We start from the raw sequence: 19,078 nt of genomic DNA, 5'->3' as shown, positions 1-19,078 counted from the left end.
AGACATTCCCAAGGAAAAATCAATAGTGCTTTTGACAATAACTCTGAATGTCAAAGACTAAAGATGACTTAAAGATGTTTAAACCTAGATAATGGCTGTGCTGCTGAAACAAAAGAAGAATTTGAAGTGTGATGAAAGAAGATGCAAGTTTGATTTACAGAGGAAACACTGAAAGAAAAATAGAACATTCATAAGTAAGTAATATGTGCTGACCATAGTTTTATGAAAAACTTAATATCAAGTTTGAAAAATTCAAGTAAAATTAGAAAATTTAAAAAATTAAAAAAAAATTAAAATCCTAATATATGGGTCACAATACACAATCCATGTCATTAACAGTGTTAACGCTTCATGCCAAAGCCCTAAAGTGCTAAAACACCAACCAACAATACCTTAATAGGGTTTTATGAGTATTTTTTAAATGTCATCTGTCCAGAATGTCTATTGTTAACTCCATTCACATTTTTAACAGTTAGCCATAACAACAGGCTGAATAAAAAGTGAAATTAGATATATCCTTCTGCTATATATTTTTAACTATATATTGCCCCCAAATAATAGTAAAAACTTAACAGTAAAGCAAACTAAATCTTTTACGCCCAGTTCCTGGATTTTTTTTTCTAACCCTTATCAAGTATTACTAACTTAACAAGAGAGAAAAAATTCTTTTTAAATATACAACAATATTCTGAAACAAATAAAATGTGCTCCAAGACAGAATTGATTCATTTTAAATAGCCAAAAGTCATTCCAGCCAGAAAAAATGCAAAATCTGTTTTATTAAAAAAGTAGATTTGTTAATCTAGATGACCTAAAAATAGAACTACACAAGGATAACGTTTCCAAGTAACTTTTATACAGTAAACAGAGAAGGCATAATTTGAAAGCAGTAGATGAAAAAATTAGGTCAATACCTAAACACGAGTTCCTAAATTGTAAAAAGCACTTAATAGACAATCACTTTCTCTGTATAAGTTACAATCTGAGATGAGGAAAATAACAATGAAATAAAGCAAAATGTGCTTAAGTGCTGTAATAATAGGTTCAAGTGCCATGATGAAATGCAAAGAAAGATCATCATAGCAAATTTCATCGAAAAAAGTACTGCTTTAGATGGGCCTCAAAGTAGAGTAGGAGTTTAAAAGATAAAGATGGAGAAGAGAATATTCTGAACAATGAAGGGAACAGCTTAAGTAAAGATAACATATCAGAAATCAGAGGGAGAATTTGGTAATAGTTGTCCAGACTGAATAAAATACAGGAGAAGAATAGCAAAATTAGAGACACATATGTGAAGACTGCTAGAATCAAGACTTATTTTAAACAGGGAGGTGAAATTAGAAAATGAAAAAGATATTTAAAAGTACATGCTGCCGGACTTCCCTGGTGGCGCAGTGGTTAAGAATCCGACTGCTGGGCTTCCCTGGTGGCGCAGTGGTTGAGAGTCCGCCTGCCAATGCAGGGGACACAGGTTCGTGCCCCGGTCCGGGAAGATCCCACATGCCGCGGAGCGGCTGGGCCCGTGAGCCATGGCCACTGAGCCTGCGCGTCCGGAGCCTGTGCTCCGCAATGGGAGAGGCCACAACAGTGAGAGGCCCTCGTACCGCAAAAAAAACAAAAACAAAAACAAAACAAAAAAAAGAATCCGACTGCCAATGCACTGGGGACACCGGTTTGAGCCCTGGTCTGGGAAGATCCCACACGCCGCGGAGCAACTAAGCCTGTGTGCCACAACTACTGAGCCCGCGCACCTAGAGCCTGTGCTCCACAACAAGAGAAGCCACCACAGTGAGAAGCCTGTGCACCGCAATGAAGAGTAGCCCCGCTCACCTCAACTAGAGAAAGCCTGTGCGCAGCAACCAAGACCCAACGCAGCCCCCAAAATTAATTAAATGTAAAAAAAAAAAAAAAATACATGCTGCCTATTAAATAACCAAATAATATCATGAAGAATTACTCAAAAAAAAATGATTTTATACCTACGTATAATTTCACTCTTTAATAAATATATAGTCATTATTGAAAGTATCTTTTACCTTACATGACAAAAAACTTCATTAGCAATTATAACAAATTTATTAAAAAGTGGCTTATAAATAGTTTTCTGCCATCATATCCTGGTGATATATATATATATTTTTTGCGGTACGCGGGCCTCTCACTGTTGTGGCCTCTCCCGTTGCGGAGCACAAGCTCCGGACGCGCAGGCTCAGCGGCCACGGCTCATGGGCCCAGCTGCTCCGTGGCATGTGGGATCTTCCCGGACCGGGGCATGAACCCGTGTCCCCTGCATCGGCAGGCAGACTCCCAACCACTGCGCCACCAGGGAAGCCCCTCCTGGTGATATTTTAATACAAAAATTTAAGTGAGAAAAATCTAGATCATAAGAAATTCAACAAATGTGGAGGCTTATTAAAATGATTAAATATGATTCAGAGACAAACAGCTATAAACAACCATTCACAATCATTATATGCTCCTCTACCTCTTTATAAGTTATTAAAAATTTAGAACTGTTATTTCTGTTTTCTAAACCAACAACCCACTAAATCTTATTTTAGCTTTTGCATTTCTATGACTAGTCTCATCAGAGTGATGATTTAAAGCAGTTTGCAAACATTTTTCTCTACTCCATTTCAATCTTTAAAACACATTAAAAATTTTAAATGAGTTTGAGTAAGCTTAGATGCTGCTACCTTCTCTAGCTACTATCCATTACTTCTACCACTTCCTATCTATTCATCTTCAAAATAGGAAAAACTTACTTTTTTACATTTTGAAATGTTTTGTTCTTTCTCCCCACTTTTTTTCCTTCTTTTATCATTAACCTTGGAAACTCTTGAAGCAGTTAAAGTAATCGATGTCGGGGTATGCTGAAATGCAGTATATAATTCCACAGGAACCTCATCACCACTCTCAGTTGCACTGGTATCACCATCTTCAAAGGCAAAATAAAAATTATTGCACAAGTAATACTTCTACTTCAAACAATAAAACAGCATTCCACATGACAAACTATTATTCCCCCACCTTTCTGAAGAATAAACATTTTTTTTCACTTCCTCACTCAGTAAGACACATTTAAATGCAAACTGCAAATATATTTCTGATATGTTAAACTAGAAAGGATACAAAATCTGACAACACACTCAGGTGATGTGACTGTGGGAAACAGACACTTACAAACATAGCCAGTGGAAATTCAGAATTCTCTATGAAGGGGAATTTAGCTATATCTAGCAGAATTCTATATACACTTACCCTCTTCACCCAGCAACCCCATTTCTAGGGATCTATCCACAGATAAAATGGGAAAAGTACAAAAAAACCCTTATCCAAGAGGGTTTCATGACGTTACTATCTATAATAACAGCCCAAATGTCCATCACACAGTTCAATAAACTATGGTTATTCAAAAATAGTTGTACTGGTGGCAACATGTTTTATAAGCCAAAGTGAAAGTTTAGCATATGTTACAACTTCAAATCCTGTTCCTAAAAATGAAATAAACACTATTGCACATGATCAACTAACGGATCACCATCTTTCAAAAGAGCAAACATATTTTACATCTTTAAACCAATAGGTTACCTATGTGCAAGAAAATATGGATGATTTTTATTTATTTTCCATATTTCCTAAAATAAATACATTACTGTTCTATAAAATCTGTAAAAAAAGAGTATTTAAAACCTCCACTTGAGATTGTAAATTATATATACAATCAACGTTCATTAGCAAGCAGTTTACGTCTGACTAAAAAATATGCAGGCCTCTTATTCTCTCAATCATACTAAAGTTAATTTAGTATAGATCCTTTTCACCCACCTGACATATTTTCCCTTTTCCGGCGTTGTAGTAGCACCGCCCTCTCTTTATCCAAACTCCTATATTAAAATATTAACATGATTATTTATAAACTTTCATAAATTTAGATATAAAGCAGATCTGTTTTAAATGTGATAAACTTGGTAATTTCTCTAATGTTCTTATTGAAAAATGTACAGTATAAAATATATGTACATCACTTGCCTTACAGTTTAGATTTGATCTAGCATAATTAGCAGTAGATGCCAGTTAAGTGACTCTGTTGTGTTAAGAAAATAATTTTTTACTTTGGAAACTAGTACTTTTTTTTTTCCAAACTGAACAAACCAAAAAGTCTGGGGGGACATGTTAGCGTCATTATTACTATTTGCCTAATTTCCAATTTTGAAATAATAAACACTAAACATTTAACAATTAAGCAAAATATTTCATTAACCTCCCCCAGCCTCCGCTCATGAAGTACATCATCCATAGTAACTGTTTACTTGCCCCGCTCTCCGCCCCCAAAGCGTTTTCACTGTCTAAACTTATTAGTCTAAATGTCAAATAACTAGATATAGTTCTTACATGGGAGCTGAGATGGGAGAATAAGAGCTTTAGACTGAAATACCTACTACTCAGTAATAAGACTTGCCTTAATATCTAGTAGGACATAAAACTATCCTAGCATCACTGATAATTCTAGTTATCACAGAACAATAAGCAGATATCACTCAAGTGACTGTCCTCCCTAATGGTCAGTTTTTAAGCAAGCTTTACTGAAAATCAGCAGATATTTACCCCATGATTAAAAAAAAAGATTTTAACATGTTAAAAAAAACCCAACTATCTGTAAAAAGGCTAGTAACTATTATAAAGTGAAACAAAATCAAAGAAAAACCTCACTCATACAAGGATATGTCCACTCTCACCACTCTTATTCAACATAGTTTTAGAAGTCCTAGCCACGGCAATCAGAGAAGAAAATGAAAAGAAATCCAAACTGGAAAAGAAGAAGTAAAACGGTCACTGTTTGCAGATGACATGATACTATACATAGAAAATCCTAAAGATGCCATCAGAAAACTACTAGAGCTCATCAATGAATCTGGTAAAGTTGCAGGATACAAAATTAATGCACAGAAATCTCTTGCATTCCTATACACTAACAACGCAAGATCAGAAAGAGAAATTAAGGAAACACTCCCATTTACTGCAATGAAAAGAATAAAATACCTAGGAATAAACCTACCTAAGGAGGCAAAAGACCTGTACTCAGAAAACTATAAAGAACTCATTGAAGAAATCAAAGATGACACAAACAGATGGGAAAAATATACCATGTTCTTGGATTGGAAGAATCAATATTGTGAAAATGACTATACTACCCAAAGCAACCTACAGATTCAATACAATTCCTATCAAATTACCAATGGCATTCTTCACAAAATTAGAACAAAAAATTTTACAATTTGTATGGAAACACAAAAGACCCTGAATACCCAAAGCAATCTTGAGAAAGAAAAATGGAGCTGGAGGAATTAGACTCCCTGACTTCCAACTATACTACAAAGCTACAGTAATCAAGACAGCATGGTACTAGCACAAAAACAGACATACAGATCACTGGAACAGGAGAGAAAGCCCAGAGATAAACCTATGCACCTATGGTCACCTAATCTATGACAAAGGAAGCAAGAATATACAATGGAGATAAGACAGCCTCTTCAATAAGTGGTGCTGGGAAAACTGGACAGCTACATGTAAAAGAATGAAATCAGAACACTCCCTAACACCATACACAAAAATAAACTCAAAATGGATTAAAGACCTAAATGTAAGACCGGACACTATAAAACTTCCAGAGGAAAACATAGGAAAAACACTCATTGACATAAACCACAGCAAGATCTTTTTTGACCCACCTCCTACAGTAATGAAGATAAAAACAGAAGTAAACAAATGGGACCTAATGAAACTTAAAAGCTTTTGCACAGCAAAGGAAACCATAAACAAACCAAAAAGACAACCCTCAGAATGGGAGAAAATATTTGCAAACAAAGCAACCAACAGGGGATTAATCTCCAAAATATACAAACAGCTCATGGAGCTTAATATTAAAAAAAATTTTTTAAAAACTAACAACCCGATCAAAAAATGGGTGGACAACCTAAATAGACATCTCTGCAAAGAAGACATACAGATGGCCAAGAGGCACATGAAAAGATGCTCAACATCACTAATTATTAGAGAAATGCAAATCAAAACTACAATGAGGTATCACCTCTCACCACTCAGAATGGCCATCATCAAAAAATCTACAAACAGGGCTTCCCTGGTGGTGCAGTGGTTGAGAGTCTGCCTGCCGATGCAGGGGACACAGGTTCGTGCCCCGGTCCGGGAAGATCCTACATGCCACGGAGTGGCTAGGCCTGTGAGCCATGGCCGCTGAGCCTGCACGTCCAGAGCCTGTGCTCCGCAATGGGAGAGGCCACAACAGTGAGAGGCCCGCGTACCGCAAAAAAAAAAAAAAATCTACAAACAATAAATGCTGGAGAGGGTGTGGAAAAAAGCGAACCCTCTTGCACTGTTGGTGGGAACGTAAACTGATACAGCCAGTATGGAGAACAGTATGGAGGTTCCTTGAAAAACTAAAAATACAACTATCATATGACCCAGCAATCCCACTATTGGTCACATACCCTGAGAAAACCGTAATTCAAAAGAACACATGTACCCCAGTGTTCACTGCAACACTATTTACAATAGCTAGGATATGGAAACAACCTAAATGTCTAACAATAGATGAATGGATAAAGAAGATATGGTACATATATACAATGGAATATTACTTAGCCATAGAAAGGAACGAAATTGGGTCATTTGTAGAGATGTGGATGGACCTAGAGTCTGTCATACAGAGAAAAGTAAGTCAGAAAAACAAATATCGTACATTAATGCATATACATGGAATCTAGAAAAATGGTAGAGATGAACCTACTTCCAGGGCAGGAATAGAGATGCAAACGTAGAGAATGGACATGTGGACACGGCGAGGTGCGGGGGGGAAGGGGAGGGTGGGATGAACTGGGAGATTAGGATTGACATATATACATTACCATGCGTAAAACAGATAGCCAGTGGGAACCTGCTATAAAGCACAGGAAGCTCGGCTCGGTGCTCTGTGGTGATCTAGATGGGTGGGATGGGGGGGTGCGGTGGGAGGGAGGTCCAAGAGGGAGGGGATATACGTATACATATAGCTGATTCACTTTACTGTACAGCGGAAACTAACACATTGTAAGGCAGTTATACTCCAATAAAAAAGAAAAAAAGGAAAAACCTCACTCATAATAAACAAATGAAAAGTATCAATAAAACACTGAGATTACCATCTCTCATCTAGTTAAACCAGCAAAACTCCAACTCCATCAAAAACTCTACTGTGAGGCTGGGGAAAATAGGCATGCTTATCCATGACTGGTGGGAATTCAAAACTGGACAGTTGCTACTGGAGGGGAATTTGGCAATATCTGACAAAATTTGATATATACATTTACCCTTTTACTGAACAATCCCACTTCCACTTGCAATTACACAAGACTGGAAACAACTCAAATGTCCACTCAAAGGGATGACTAAACTACGGTACATGAAAAAGATGGAGCACCTTGAAGCTACAGAAAGAAATGAGTCAATCTCTATATTACTACTATGAAGTGATCTTCAGGATATATTTTTAAGACAAAAAACTAATGTGGCAAAAACTCTATGCTACTGCTTATCTAAGTAAGGAGGAGAATACAAATATATATATATATGTGCATATCTGTTTCTAATATAACAAACAATGGAAGGAATAATCAATTTTTAAAAAACTGTTACTTCCAAAGTGGAAGGAACAGGGGTCGTAAATGTTAGACTTATTTGAATGTACCTTGTCTTAAATATTTGACTTTAGAATGATGTGACTACTTCTTACATAATTAAACAAGCATATAATTATAAAAATAAAGTACAAAAAGCAATCCTTAAAAATAAAATTGCTATATTACTCATCCATTTCTGGTAGGAATGAAAAAATGATACAACTACTCTGCAAAATAATTTGACAATTTCTTATAAAACTGAACATGCAACTACCTACCATATGACCAAGCAATTGCACTCTTAGGCATTTATCTCAGAGAAAACAAAACTTAGGTTTACACCAAAACCTGTACACAAATGTTCAGAGCAACTTTATTTGTAATAGCCAAAAAGTGGAAATGACCCAAATGTCCTTCAGTAGGTGAGTGGTTAAACAAACTCTGGTACATATATACCACATAACACTACTTAAAAATAGAAAAAAGTGAGATACTGATATATGCCACAAATTAGCTGGCTTTCCAGGGAATTATGCTCAGTTAAAAAAAAGCCAATCCCAAGGGCTTCCCTGGTGGCACAGTGGTTGAGAGTCCGCCTGCCGATGCCAGGGACACGGGTTCGTGCCCTGGTCTGGGAAGATCCCACATGCCGCAGAGCGGCTGGGCCCGTGAGCCAGGGCCGCTGAGCCTGCGCATCCGGAGCTTGTGCTCCGCAACGGGAGAGGCCACAACAGTGAGAGGCCCGCGTACCGTAAAAAAAAAAAAAAAAAAAAAGCCAATTCCAAAAGGTCACATACTGTGTGATTCCATTTATGTAACATTCTTAAAATGACAGAATTACTGAAATGGAGTACAGATTTAGTGGTTGCCAAAGGTCAGGGATGGGAGGGGTAAGAGGTGGGAGGTAGGTACGGCTAGGAAAGGCAACATAGGAATCTTTGTGATTGACATGTTTTGTAGCTTGACTATACCAATGTCAATATTCTGGCTGTGATATTGTATTAACAGTTTTGCAAGATGTTACCACTGGGAGAAACTGAATAAAAGATACGCAGGATCTCTGTATTATTTCACAAATGCATGCAAACCCACATTACTTCAAAAGTTTAATTTTTAAAAAATCAAAAATAAAACTAGGGCTTCCCTGGTGGTGCAGACGTTAAGAATCCCCCTGCCAATGCAGGGGGACATGGGTTCGAGTCCTGGTCCCAGAAGATCCTACATGCTGTGGAGCAACTAAGCTTGTATGCCACAACTACTGAGCCTGCGTTCTAGAGTCTCTGAGCCACAACTACTGAGCCCGCGTGCTGCAACTACTGAAGCCCGTGCGCCCTAGAGCCCATGCTCCTCAACGAGACGCCACCGCAATGAGAAGGCCACGCAACGCAACGAAGAGTAGCCCCTGCTCGCCACAACTTGAGAAAGCCCGCACGCAGCAACAAAGACCCAATGCAGCCAAAAATAAGTAAATAAAATAAATTTATTAAAAAAATAAAATAAAAAAATAAAACTAATAACCTAACCCAGAAGTGTGTACCCAGTTGGTGTTATAACCACACAATAAAATTCTTTCAAGAGACTTTAAACACAAAAAATTAACTATACATCCCTGTAGAAAATATCTTACAGGAAAAAAAAGTTCTGAAGTGTGTTACATAATCATATTGTTACAGGTGCTATTGTTGGTACTCTTACTCTGAGACTGTTACATTCTTCTATGGGATTAAGCAGTTGAGCAAATTACATGATACTCTAATTACACTACTGTATATGTTGTTGAGAACTAGGATAAAGAGAGACACAGATGGAATACAGAAACAGTTAAATGAAAACCTTGTACAGTTGACCTCTGAACAACGTGAGGGCTGGGGTGCCGAAATGCAGTGTGTAGTTCTGTAGTATTAACTATTGAAAAAATTCCATGCATAAGTGGACATGCACAGTTCAAACCTATGTTGTTCAAAGGTCAACTGTATTCCTAAATTTAAATTGCAATTATCTGTATAAACTCATGTATTTTATCTTAAAAATAAACAAACAGACAAAACTTCTAGTAGACTAGGTTCACCTACTAAAAAGACTAGCAACGTTGAGTAGTTCCAGAGGAAGGAGCATTACTAGCTCTCAGATTCTGGTCTTGAAAACCAATTCTGAGCGTGGGGCACAGAAGTATGAGATAAGCCCGAGACATCTTGTCGTATTAGATTGCACAAAGCTAGCAAGTACTACTAGGGTATTGTCAAAAGGACCACAAAGCCAACTCAAAGTGGTTCCCATTAACCAAAAATGGGACAAAATTTCAACATAAATAAGGATAATAGAGGGACTTCCCTGGAGGCACAGTGGTTAAGAATCTGCCTGCCAATGCAGGGGACACGGGTTCGATCCCTGGTCTGGGAAGATCCCACATGCCATAGAGCAACTAAGCCCATGCGCCACAACTACTGAGCCTGAAATCTAGAGCCCGCGAGCCACAACTACTGAGCCCGTGTGCTGCAACTACTGAGTCCATGCACAGCAACTACTGAAGTCCATGTGCTCTAGGGCCCGCATGCTGCAACTACTGAGCCCGTGTGCTGCAACTACTGAAGCCCGTGTGCCTAGAGCCCATGCACTGCAACAAGAGAAGCCACTGCAATGAGAAGCCCGCACACTACAACGAAGAGTAGGCCCCGCTCGCCGCAACTAGAGAAAGCCCGCACACAGCAATGAAGACCCAACACAGCCAAAAAAAAAAAAAAAAAAAAAAAAAAAGATAATAGGGACTCCCCTGGTGGTACAGTGGATAAGACTCCATGCTCCCAATGCAGGGGTCCCAGGTTCGATCCCTGGTCAGGAAACTAGGTCCCACATGCATGCTGCAACTAAGAGTTTGCATGCCACAACTAAGGAGCTGACAAGCCACAACTAAGGAGCTGGTGAGCTGCAACTAACAAGCCCGTGAGCCACAACTAAGCAGCCCACATGCCACAACTAATGAGTCCACGTGCCGCAACTAAGGAGCCCGCCTGCCGTAACTAAGACCCTATGCAACCAAATAAATAAATATTTAAAAAGAAAGGAATAACTGCAACAGACTGATATCCAATATGTTTAAATTCCTGACTTCATAATGACACTTAGAATTCTTTTCACTATTCTAAAAACTGATAAAGGCTACAAATCAACAAGCATTTATCCTGCCTTTCCTCAGTGAAATATACCTTAAGAGAACTGAACAGTTAATATGGGGAAGTTTTCTACAGAAATAGTCCAGCTAATAAGTGATAAGCAATAGAATTAACATGTCACTAATTTGCAACCCCTAATAAATTAATGGATCTTAAAAATAACCATCAATGGGTCCCATTCATATATTATAAGATGTGTCACCTGATAGAACACAGTGTATGAAAGTCTAACCCCCCCCCAAAAAAAAAGGGACCTAAATCTAATCACACACCTATTTACAGAAATATCTATAGAGAGAAATCTGTTAAACCATGATAATGCAATTGGCAAACTCACCAGGATAAATAGACAATTCAGTCCCTTAAAGAAACACACTGCAAAGGAGACTGGGGTTGGTTGGGTAAGGGGTGTAGCTTTAGATTACTAGAGACTTAAAAGAGATGTATAGCAACCAATCAATACTTTAAGAATGGCTGGATGTAATAGATTTTGTTGCATGTATCAATATAATAATCGTTTTGTGGTTATAGATTTTTGTTAAAAAATTCTTTTATAGATACATACTGAAATACACATACACAAATACATACATACTGAAATACATAAGGATACATATGAATGAAATAATATATTTGGGATTTGCATTAAAACAATATGTGAAGGAGAAAAAGACACAGCAATGTAAATGAAAAAAGATTATTGACAATTGTTGAAGCTGGGTGGTGGAAACATGCAGGTTCATTACACTATTACTTTTATATAGGTTTGAAATGTCCATTAAAAAAGATTTTTTTTGAAAAGCACAAAAAAGAAATGGGAAGAAAACACATTACTGCCAACAAGCAGAATGACAGTAAAAGCCCTGCAAAATTCTGTAACTAACGAAATGTCCTTCTAGTAACTTTATAACATAATTTGCAGTCCACTGAAAAAAAGATGTCATCACTTAAAAAAGGCACTATTATTTCATGCATCATTAAAAACCCTAGAAAATAAACCATGACATGCTATCAATGGAAAGATTCTTCTTGATTTTAGAGATGTCAGAATGGAAAAAGAAAAAAACCCAAAAAACAAAACAAAACATAAAAAGGAAACTTCTTCCATCTTAGATTCGATGAAATACAGTATCCATTAATTGTTTAATCTAGAATTCATACATAAATTTCTAATAACTAAAGATTACCTCAGTAAAATGACTGGCAATTTTACTGTATGTACAACTTACCTAGGCTGACAACGTTCACAAAGATATGTATCAGGAATATGCTGCCTGTCGATCCCCATGCAGTCAATATGTTGCCAAACACTTTAAAAAGGAAAAAAAAAGAAAAGCAGAACATATAAAATATTATTAAAATCATCCTTAAATTAAGATTTGATATTCCATTTAACTATCAGTTAGTAAGTGTCTACTTTGAGTTTAGCAGTGTAAAAGGTAATACGAAGAATTCATAGAAATAAGTCCTCGGGAAGATAAACCTTTGAGATGCAAAAATAAGAGGACAAATATAGGATATTATATATATGATATAAATTTCTAAAGCAAATATAATTTTACAATGTAAAAGGTATACATTACAAATATAATTAGAAATCACAAACTGGAGATGTCCACAATGCTTCGAATTAATGGGAAAAGAATCCTGAAGAATAACAGAGACTTGAAGAGAACCTCACTTGGGAAATTAGGAAGAAAAGACCTCATTATAGCAACATTTTCTCAAGTAGACAGATACTGGGAGCAACAGCCAGAAGGCAGTTAATATATCTGAAGAAGAATGTTCATTTTGAGAAACAGAGGGGGATAAAACTGAATTAGTAAAATGCAGTCAGATTACATACAACCTGGAATGTCAGGATTTGCAGAGCATTCCTCTAATTGGCAACAGGTAACAACTAGAGGTTGCTTTGATGGTATACAGTGTTAATTCAAAGAAGTTAAGAAACTGGAGGCATAAAAATCAACTAAGAGGCTTTTCCAACATTCCAGATCTCAGTTAAAGAACAATGGAAAGAACTAGAATGATGGCAGAGAAGATGAAGTTAAAGAATCCAAGAGTCATTTCATGAAGATAGAGACTAAACCTATTATGAACTCTATTTTTAATGTGATACATGGACCAACTTGAGGCAAATTTCTCAATGCTATTATTTTGCATTTTATTGCCAAGACTTTAATTGGTCTAAAGTTGATATATATGCCTGTTTCTAAAAATAGTCTTAATTATTCCTTATATAATAATGAGCTACTTTTAATATATAGCTACTGAGTTAACTGCTATGATCTTGCTCTTTACTTCTTAACTGAGTATGTTGGGACGAGAACTGGTAAATGTGAAAGGTAATGGACTATGTATCAAAGATGTAGGGGAAAAAGTTCAAAAGAAAAGCAGAACACCTGACATGGAGAGTCAGAATAACAAATTAGGTTAAATCTGGGGGCTAAGTAATAATGTCATGCAGACCACAGAAGAAATAAAACTAGAAAATGAATAAATAATCAGAGCTCTAGATGTCAAACTTGAAAGAGATGAGTATGGGCAGTAGGTACATGAAAATATATAGAGGCAATGAAAACAAGAATAGAGGAAAAAAGATTAAGCCTTGTAGTATACTACAGGTTAAGCAGTAGAAAAGTAGAATAACAAAAAATAAATTCATAACAAATAGAGCAGTTGCTAAAAAGCAAATACCTTGAATAATCCAAAATACGTGAACTGGTCCCTCAAGAATTTGTAGATAGGTATAAGTCCTAAGGACTATTTCACTCTTTTCTAATAGATATAATTCTATATTATATATAGATCATTGTAATTAATCAAAACAAAAACACTTTAGATTATGCATTAAAATAAAAATATTGTCCAATGGTATGTAGTTTATCACATAAGACAAAATCAGCAATGAGAAAGCTATTTTATATGATTGGTTAAAATATGAATTCAGATTTGCTAATAAGTAGCTAATTAAAAAATAATGAGGAAAACAAGTTATCAGAGAAGTTATTTTCTTAGTTTTTAAATTCACCTCCTGAATAAGCTCACTGAGGTGATTGCTTATGGTAATAGTATGTACCATAAGTTTATTTTTAAATTTTAAAAAGCATCACAATGTATTTTTATTATGAAAATTAACTCAAAGCATTAATATTACAACTTCCTATAAAAATAACATCAATGGGCTTCCCTGGTGGCGCAGTGGTTGAGAGTCCGCCTGCCGATGCAGGGGACGCGGGTTCATGCCCTGGTCCGGGAAGATCCCACATGCCGCGAAGCGGCTGGGCCCGTGAGCCATGGCCGCTGAGCCTACGTGTCCGGAGCCTGTGCTCCGCAACGGGAGAGGCCACAACAGTGAGAGGCCCGCGTACCGCAAAAACAAACAAACAAACAAACAAACAAAAAACCCCATCAAATTTCACATTCCACTTAAGACTAATCTTCCCCCTTTTTGGAAAAGGTAAATCAACTTTTTCATATATAACCTAACTGCCTGTTTATATCAATAACATCCCACTCCTAATCACCTAACTTAATAGATGGGAACAAGATTACAAATAATGCAAAGTAATTTCTATGTGGCTCAACAATGCATTTTTACACTCACATTCAAATATGGGTACTATTTCAAATAAAATGATGAAGCTATGCCTTAAGACCAGATCCAGGACATTCTGTAAACTATCAAACTTTCTTATCCTCTACAGTACATTGCTTAAATACTCTCTGCTTCCCAGCCTATGCAGGGGATGGACTCAGTAACTTTCAGGTTGAAATCCTACTGTTCCCTCTCCATCCTCCCCAACTCCCTCCCACCAGGGGAAAAAAAAAAAGAAAGAAAACAAAACCCCTTTCTCTCCCAATCACACCTTCTCTAGGGGAGGAGGCCTTTCTTGGTGGTTGAACCAGGGTTGGGGGAGGGGAGACTGTGGTTCTGGTTCAAGGAGACTCCAGAGTGCTGCAAGGTTCAAGTCAAAAGGAGGTGAGAGAGTCAGGTCAAACAAACATCAATCAAAATGTATAATTCCCCCAAACTGGAAAATCACAGTTGACTATACAGCACAAATAATTCCAAAGGAAATACACAGGACTCAATTCTCCTCTCATTTCTGTCTTGTCTACTTTATGTAGTTGTATTACTACCAAATGAGTAAAAAGAGAGATGTGATTCTATATGAATAAAGTTCAGAACTGATTGCCTATTACTCAATTAACAACGAGGATTTCTAAGAAAAACTCTAGGATAGCTTTTTTCCCATAGGGGCATTTCCTAGGAGCAAAAGAGAGTGCACTGACAGTTGCAAAAGTATCACTTAAAAAATGCATTTATCAATTCCTTCAAAAGTCACTTTATTTTTTCCAACATTAACAATCACAAAGGTTAGCAGCATTCTAGAAAAATAAGCAAATGGCATGAAACATTTTACCTGCATTTGTCACAACAGATCATGTATCCATCATCATGTGTAAAACCACATATGCACCTGGTTACATCAGTACCATAACTTCCATCCTCAGATGTGCTGATTGTAGTAGCACTGGAAGTTTCATCAAAATTAGGAGTGGTAAATATGCCTACTTCATTTTTGCTAATAAGAACTGATGGAGGAGGGGAAGCCGGAGGTGTTGGAGGAGGACGAGCACCATAATTATGGTCCTGGGTAATTAATCACAAATACATCACAATGTAATTTCAATAAAAATATAAACTAAGCAACTTAAATAAAATTCAATCCTTAAATATTTGAGAGAGATGAAATTGGCCTACTTCTTCCTTAATACCTTTAAAATAATGACTTGGTGAAACCAGATATAGAAACTTGGTCACCTTCACAATGCAAGATGTGAGAATAGTGGTTAAAAAAAAAAACAACTCAGGAAACTGGAGGCTAAAGAATAACAAAAACAATTACAAAAGACGTATTATCACTATAAAGTATACAATAGGGATTTTTAAAGTTTTGGCAACATTGAATAGACAAGCTTAGACAAGCTTTCATTTTCTCAGCTATGAAATGGGGATGAAAACTATACCTATATTAGGTTGTACCTATCTTATTAGGTTGTTTTTGAAGATGAAATTAGATAATATACGCAAAAATGCTTAGCACAGGGCCTGACATATAAGTGCTAAATAAATGGTAACTATATAATTACTATATAATTTAGAATCAACAGTAGATAGTACAATTCTATCTACAGTCTTTTTATACAGAAGGTAAAGAATTATAATACTAAACTATTAATAGCATAAAAAAGCAAAATAATAATAATATAAAAACTTCTAGGGAATTCCTCTTATAGAATTTTAATCCTTTGAATAAATATAATTAGATCAATGAAAAAACTAAACTACAAATTACATACCTAATTGTTTAGATAGTATAAAACAAGTCTGCTTTTAAAATATTCAGTTTTAGGCACAATACCACACACATCAACTTTCAACCTCTAGATATATAAAATATATAGAGATTTATATACAGATATAAAACATACCCTTCCAGAGAAACGTGTGACACTTACCGCATAGGGCAGACCAATGTAACTGTGTGAATGATGCGAGCTGCTGGTATATAACTGGTGGGGATAACTGTTGGATTTCTCAACTACCACAGGGCTAGCTTCTACAGATTCTGGTCTGGAGGGAAAAAAGTTGCATCAAAGAGGATTGCATTGATTTTTTTCCTTTCAATCTATTTAAAATTATAAGCACTTATTTTATTGGCTATCAAATAAAATGTCTTTAAAATGTCTAAAACAAAGACACCCTGTGGACATGATGTATCCTATTTAGAATCTGCATCATTAAAACAAACTTTTAATTAAGTACAATAAATGTCCCCCCTTCAAGTTCAGATATAGTTTTCCTATCATTAAAAAAAATTAGTAGAGATTAAACATTACTTAATATACTCAGTGGCACTGGGGACACTATGCACAGGATGGAGAAAAGTGGTAGAAATAATTTAAACAAGACTAAGGACATACTGAATCCATATGGACCCCAATTTGAATGTGAAGTATACATTTCAATGTCAAAGCTTCATGTATGTGGTAGTGTGTCAAGATATAACAAAGCCTTGGAAATATCAGAAAACCTAAGGAACAGGAAACCTCACAATGAACCAAGGTTTGCTTATGAAAAAAATGTAACTAGCAGTCTATGGTAGTGTAAGATCAGCAGTTCTGGCCTGATAATGGCCAAATGATGATGACCTGACCAACCACTGATACAACTGAGAGTAACAACTCACCCGCTGTGGTGGACTTATAAATTCCCTGGCCTAGCATTTTACATTCATCACTTTCCCAAATTCTTCACTTATATCAATCCTCCTGAGCCCTAGCCTGATAATTCCTATTGATCAATGTGGTAGTGAACCTACTTGAGGGCAATTCACACTGAAATTAATTTCTCCCTTGCACACACACAACATGACTCATTTCTGTGCCTTTATTCTTACCAACGCCATCCTTTGAGATGATTTTTTCATAACCCTTATGCTACCTCTTATTCAAAACCTTCCCTTAGAATTTAGTACTACTTGCACTCTTCATGGTTTAAGGCTTCTTAATGCAGTTACAATCTAATTGGTCAAATTTCTACTGTCAATTACTTCCTGATATACTGCCCCCCTCCACTCATCCCCTGCACAAAGTCTCAGTTTTGCTCTAAGTGACTGCTGCTTGGGATCCAGTGTGCTACAATCAGTAGAGAGAGGAGGCACAAACTGAGGTCAAGTGGTTCTGAAGGAGATTACAAAAGAAGAGTCTCCAAAATGTTCTGAATATTTAGAAAACCAGTACTCACCTATTATCTATGCTGTTACGTTAAAATTTTACTTGCTTAATCTTTTAAAAAAAATGTGTTTCTTAATTCCAAATTTAACACATGCTCATTGTACAAACTTTAAAACAGAAGTACGTAAGAAAGTGAAAAGATCATGTCTTCATCCAAACCTGATACACCCATGTTAAGATGCCTCTAAATTTGTCTATCCATAAATACATCTAACAGTTGTTTTTTTTTAAAAATGAGAATGTACAATATGTACTCACAATTTGCTTTTTCAATCTTTCACTGTCAACACATACCTACCTTATTTTTGGTAATAACAGATTATTTCATTATATGAATGTACCATAGTTTATTTAACAAATTCCCTTTTGGTAGATGTTTAAATTGTTTCTGTTTTTCAGTGTTAAAGGTATCACTGAAATTGTACACCCTTCTATACACTGTTTTCTGCTTACTTGGCAGTATTTCTACAACATGGATTCCTGGAGGCAGAAATGCTGAACAAAAGGGTAAATGCACATAAAATCAATACATACTGCCAAACCACCTTTGACTACAATATTGATTCCTTTAGAATTCTTTTAAAAATACATAGAGGGGGGCTTCCCTGGTGGCTCAGTGGTTGAGAGTCCGCCTGCCGATGCAGGGGACCCGGGTTCGTGCCCTGGTCCGGGAAGATCCCACATGCTGCAGAGCGGCTGGGCCTGTGAGCCATGGCCACTGAGCCTGCGCGTCCGGAGCTTGTGCTCCGCAACGGGAGAGGCCACAGCAGTGAGAGGCCCGCGTACCGCAAAATAAATAAATAAATAAATAAAATAAATAAATACATAGAGGGAAGAAATGGGGTTTTAGCAACTCCTGACCTATTATTAAAGCAAGATTGTAGGAATTGTGGCCATTACAGAAAGATTCACTCTTAGGGATTTAGAGTGTGGCAAGAAATTTGTATTTTGAAGTAGATAATGGTTGGGAATTAAAAAAATAAGACTTTCAGTGAATACAGATAAATTCAAGCATGTAAACAAGCCACAAATCCTTTGCATAACCTCATGATTCAAATTAAAGCTATACAGCACTATTCACAATAGCCAAGACACGGAAACAACCTAAATGTCCATCAACAGATGAACAAATAAGATGTGGTACATATATACAATGGAATACTACTCAGCCATAAAAAAAGAATGAAATAATGCCATTTGCAGCAACTTGGATACAACTAGAGATTATCATACTAAGTGAAGTAAGTCAGAAAGAGAAAGACAAATACCATATGATATCACTTATATGTGGAATCTAAAATATTGCACAAATGAACCTATCTACAAAACAGAAACAGACTCACAGACATAGAGAACAGACCTGTGGTTGCCAAGGGGGAGGGGAGAGGGAGAGGGATGGACTGAAAGTTTGGGGTTAGTAGATGAAAA

At 36.6% G+C, this 19,078-nt stretch overlaps 1 protein-coding gene across 1 annotated transcript in view; it reads right to left on the bottom strand.

The window, feature by feature from the left end:
• KMT2E (lysine methyltransferase 2E (inactive)) overlaps positions 1 to 19,078 on the bottom strand; it is a 98,398-nt gene that overhangs the window by 34,875 nt on the left and 44,445 nt on the right. The window contains 5 exon segments of the mRNA XM_004263372.4: positions 2,766 to 2,938; positions 3,829 to 3,887; positions 12,076 to 12,156; positions 15,274 to 15,503; positions 16,373 to 16,487. Coding sequence (XP_004263420.2) covers positions 2,766 to 2,938; positions 3,829 to 3,887; positions 12,076 to 12,156; positions 15,274 to 15,503; positions 16,373 to 16,487 — 658 coding nt within the window.

Source organism: Orcinus orca, chromosome 9, assembly GCF_937001465.1.
Source record: "Orcinus orca chromosome 9, mOrcOrc1.1, whole genome shotgun sequence".
Lineage (NCBI taxonomy): Eukaryota > Metazoa > Chordata > Mammalia > Artiodactyla > Delphinidae > Orcinus > Orcinus orca.
The sequence above is the reverse complement of the archived record's forward strand: the minus strand, read 5'-3'. Positions and strand labels throughout refer to the sequence as shown.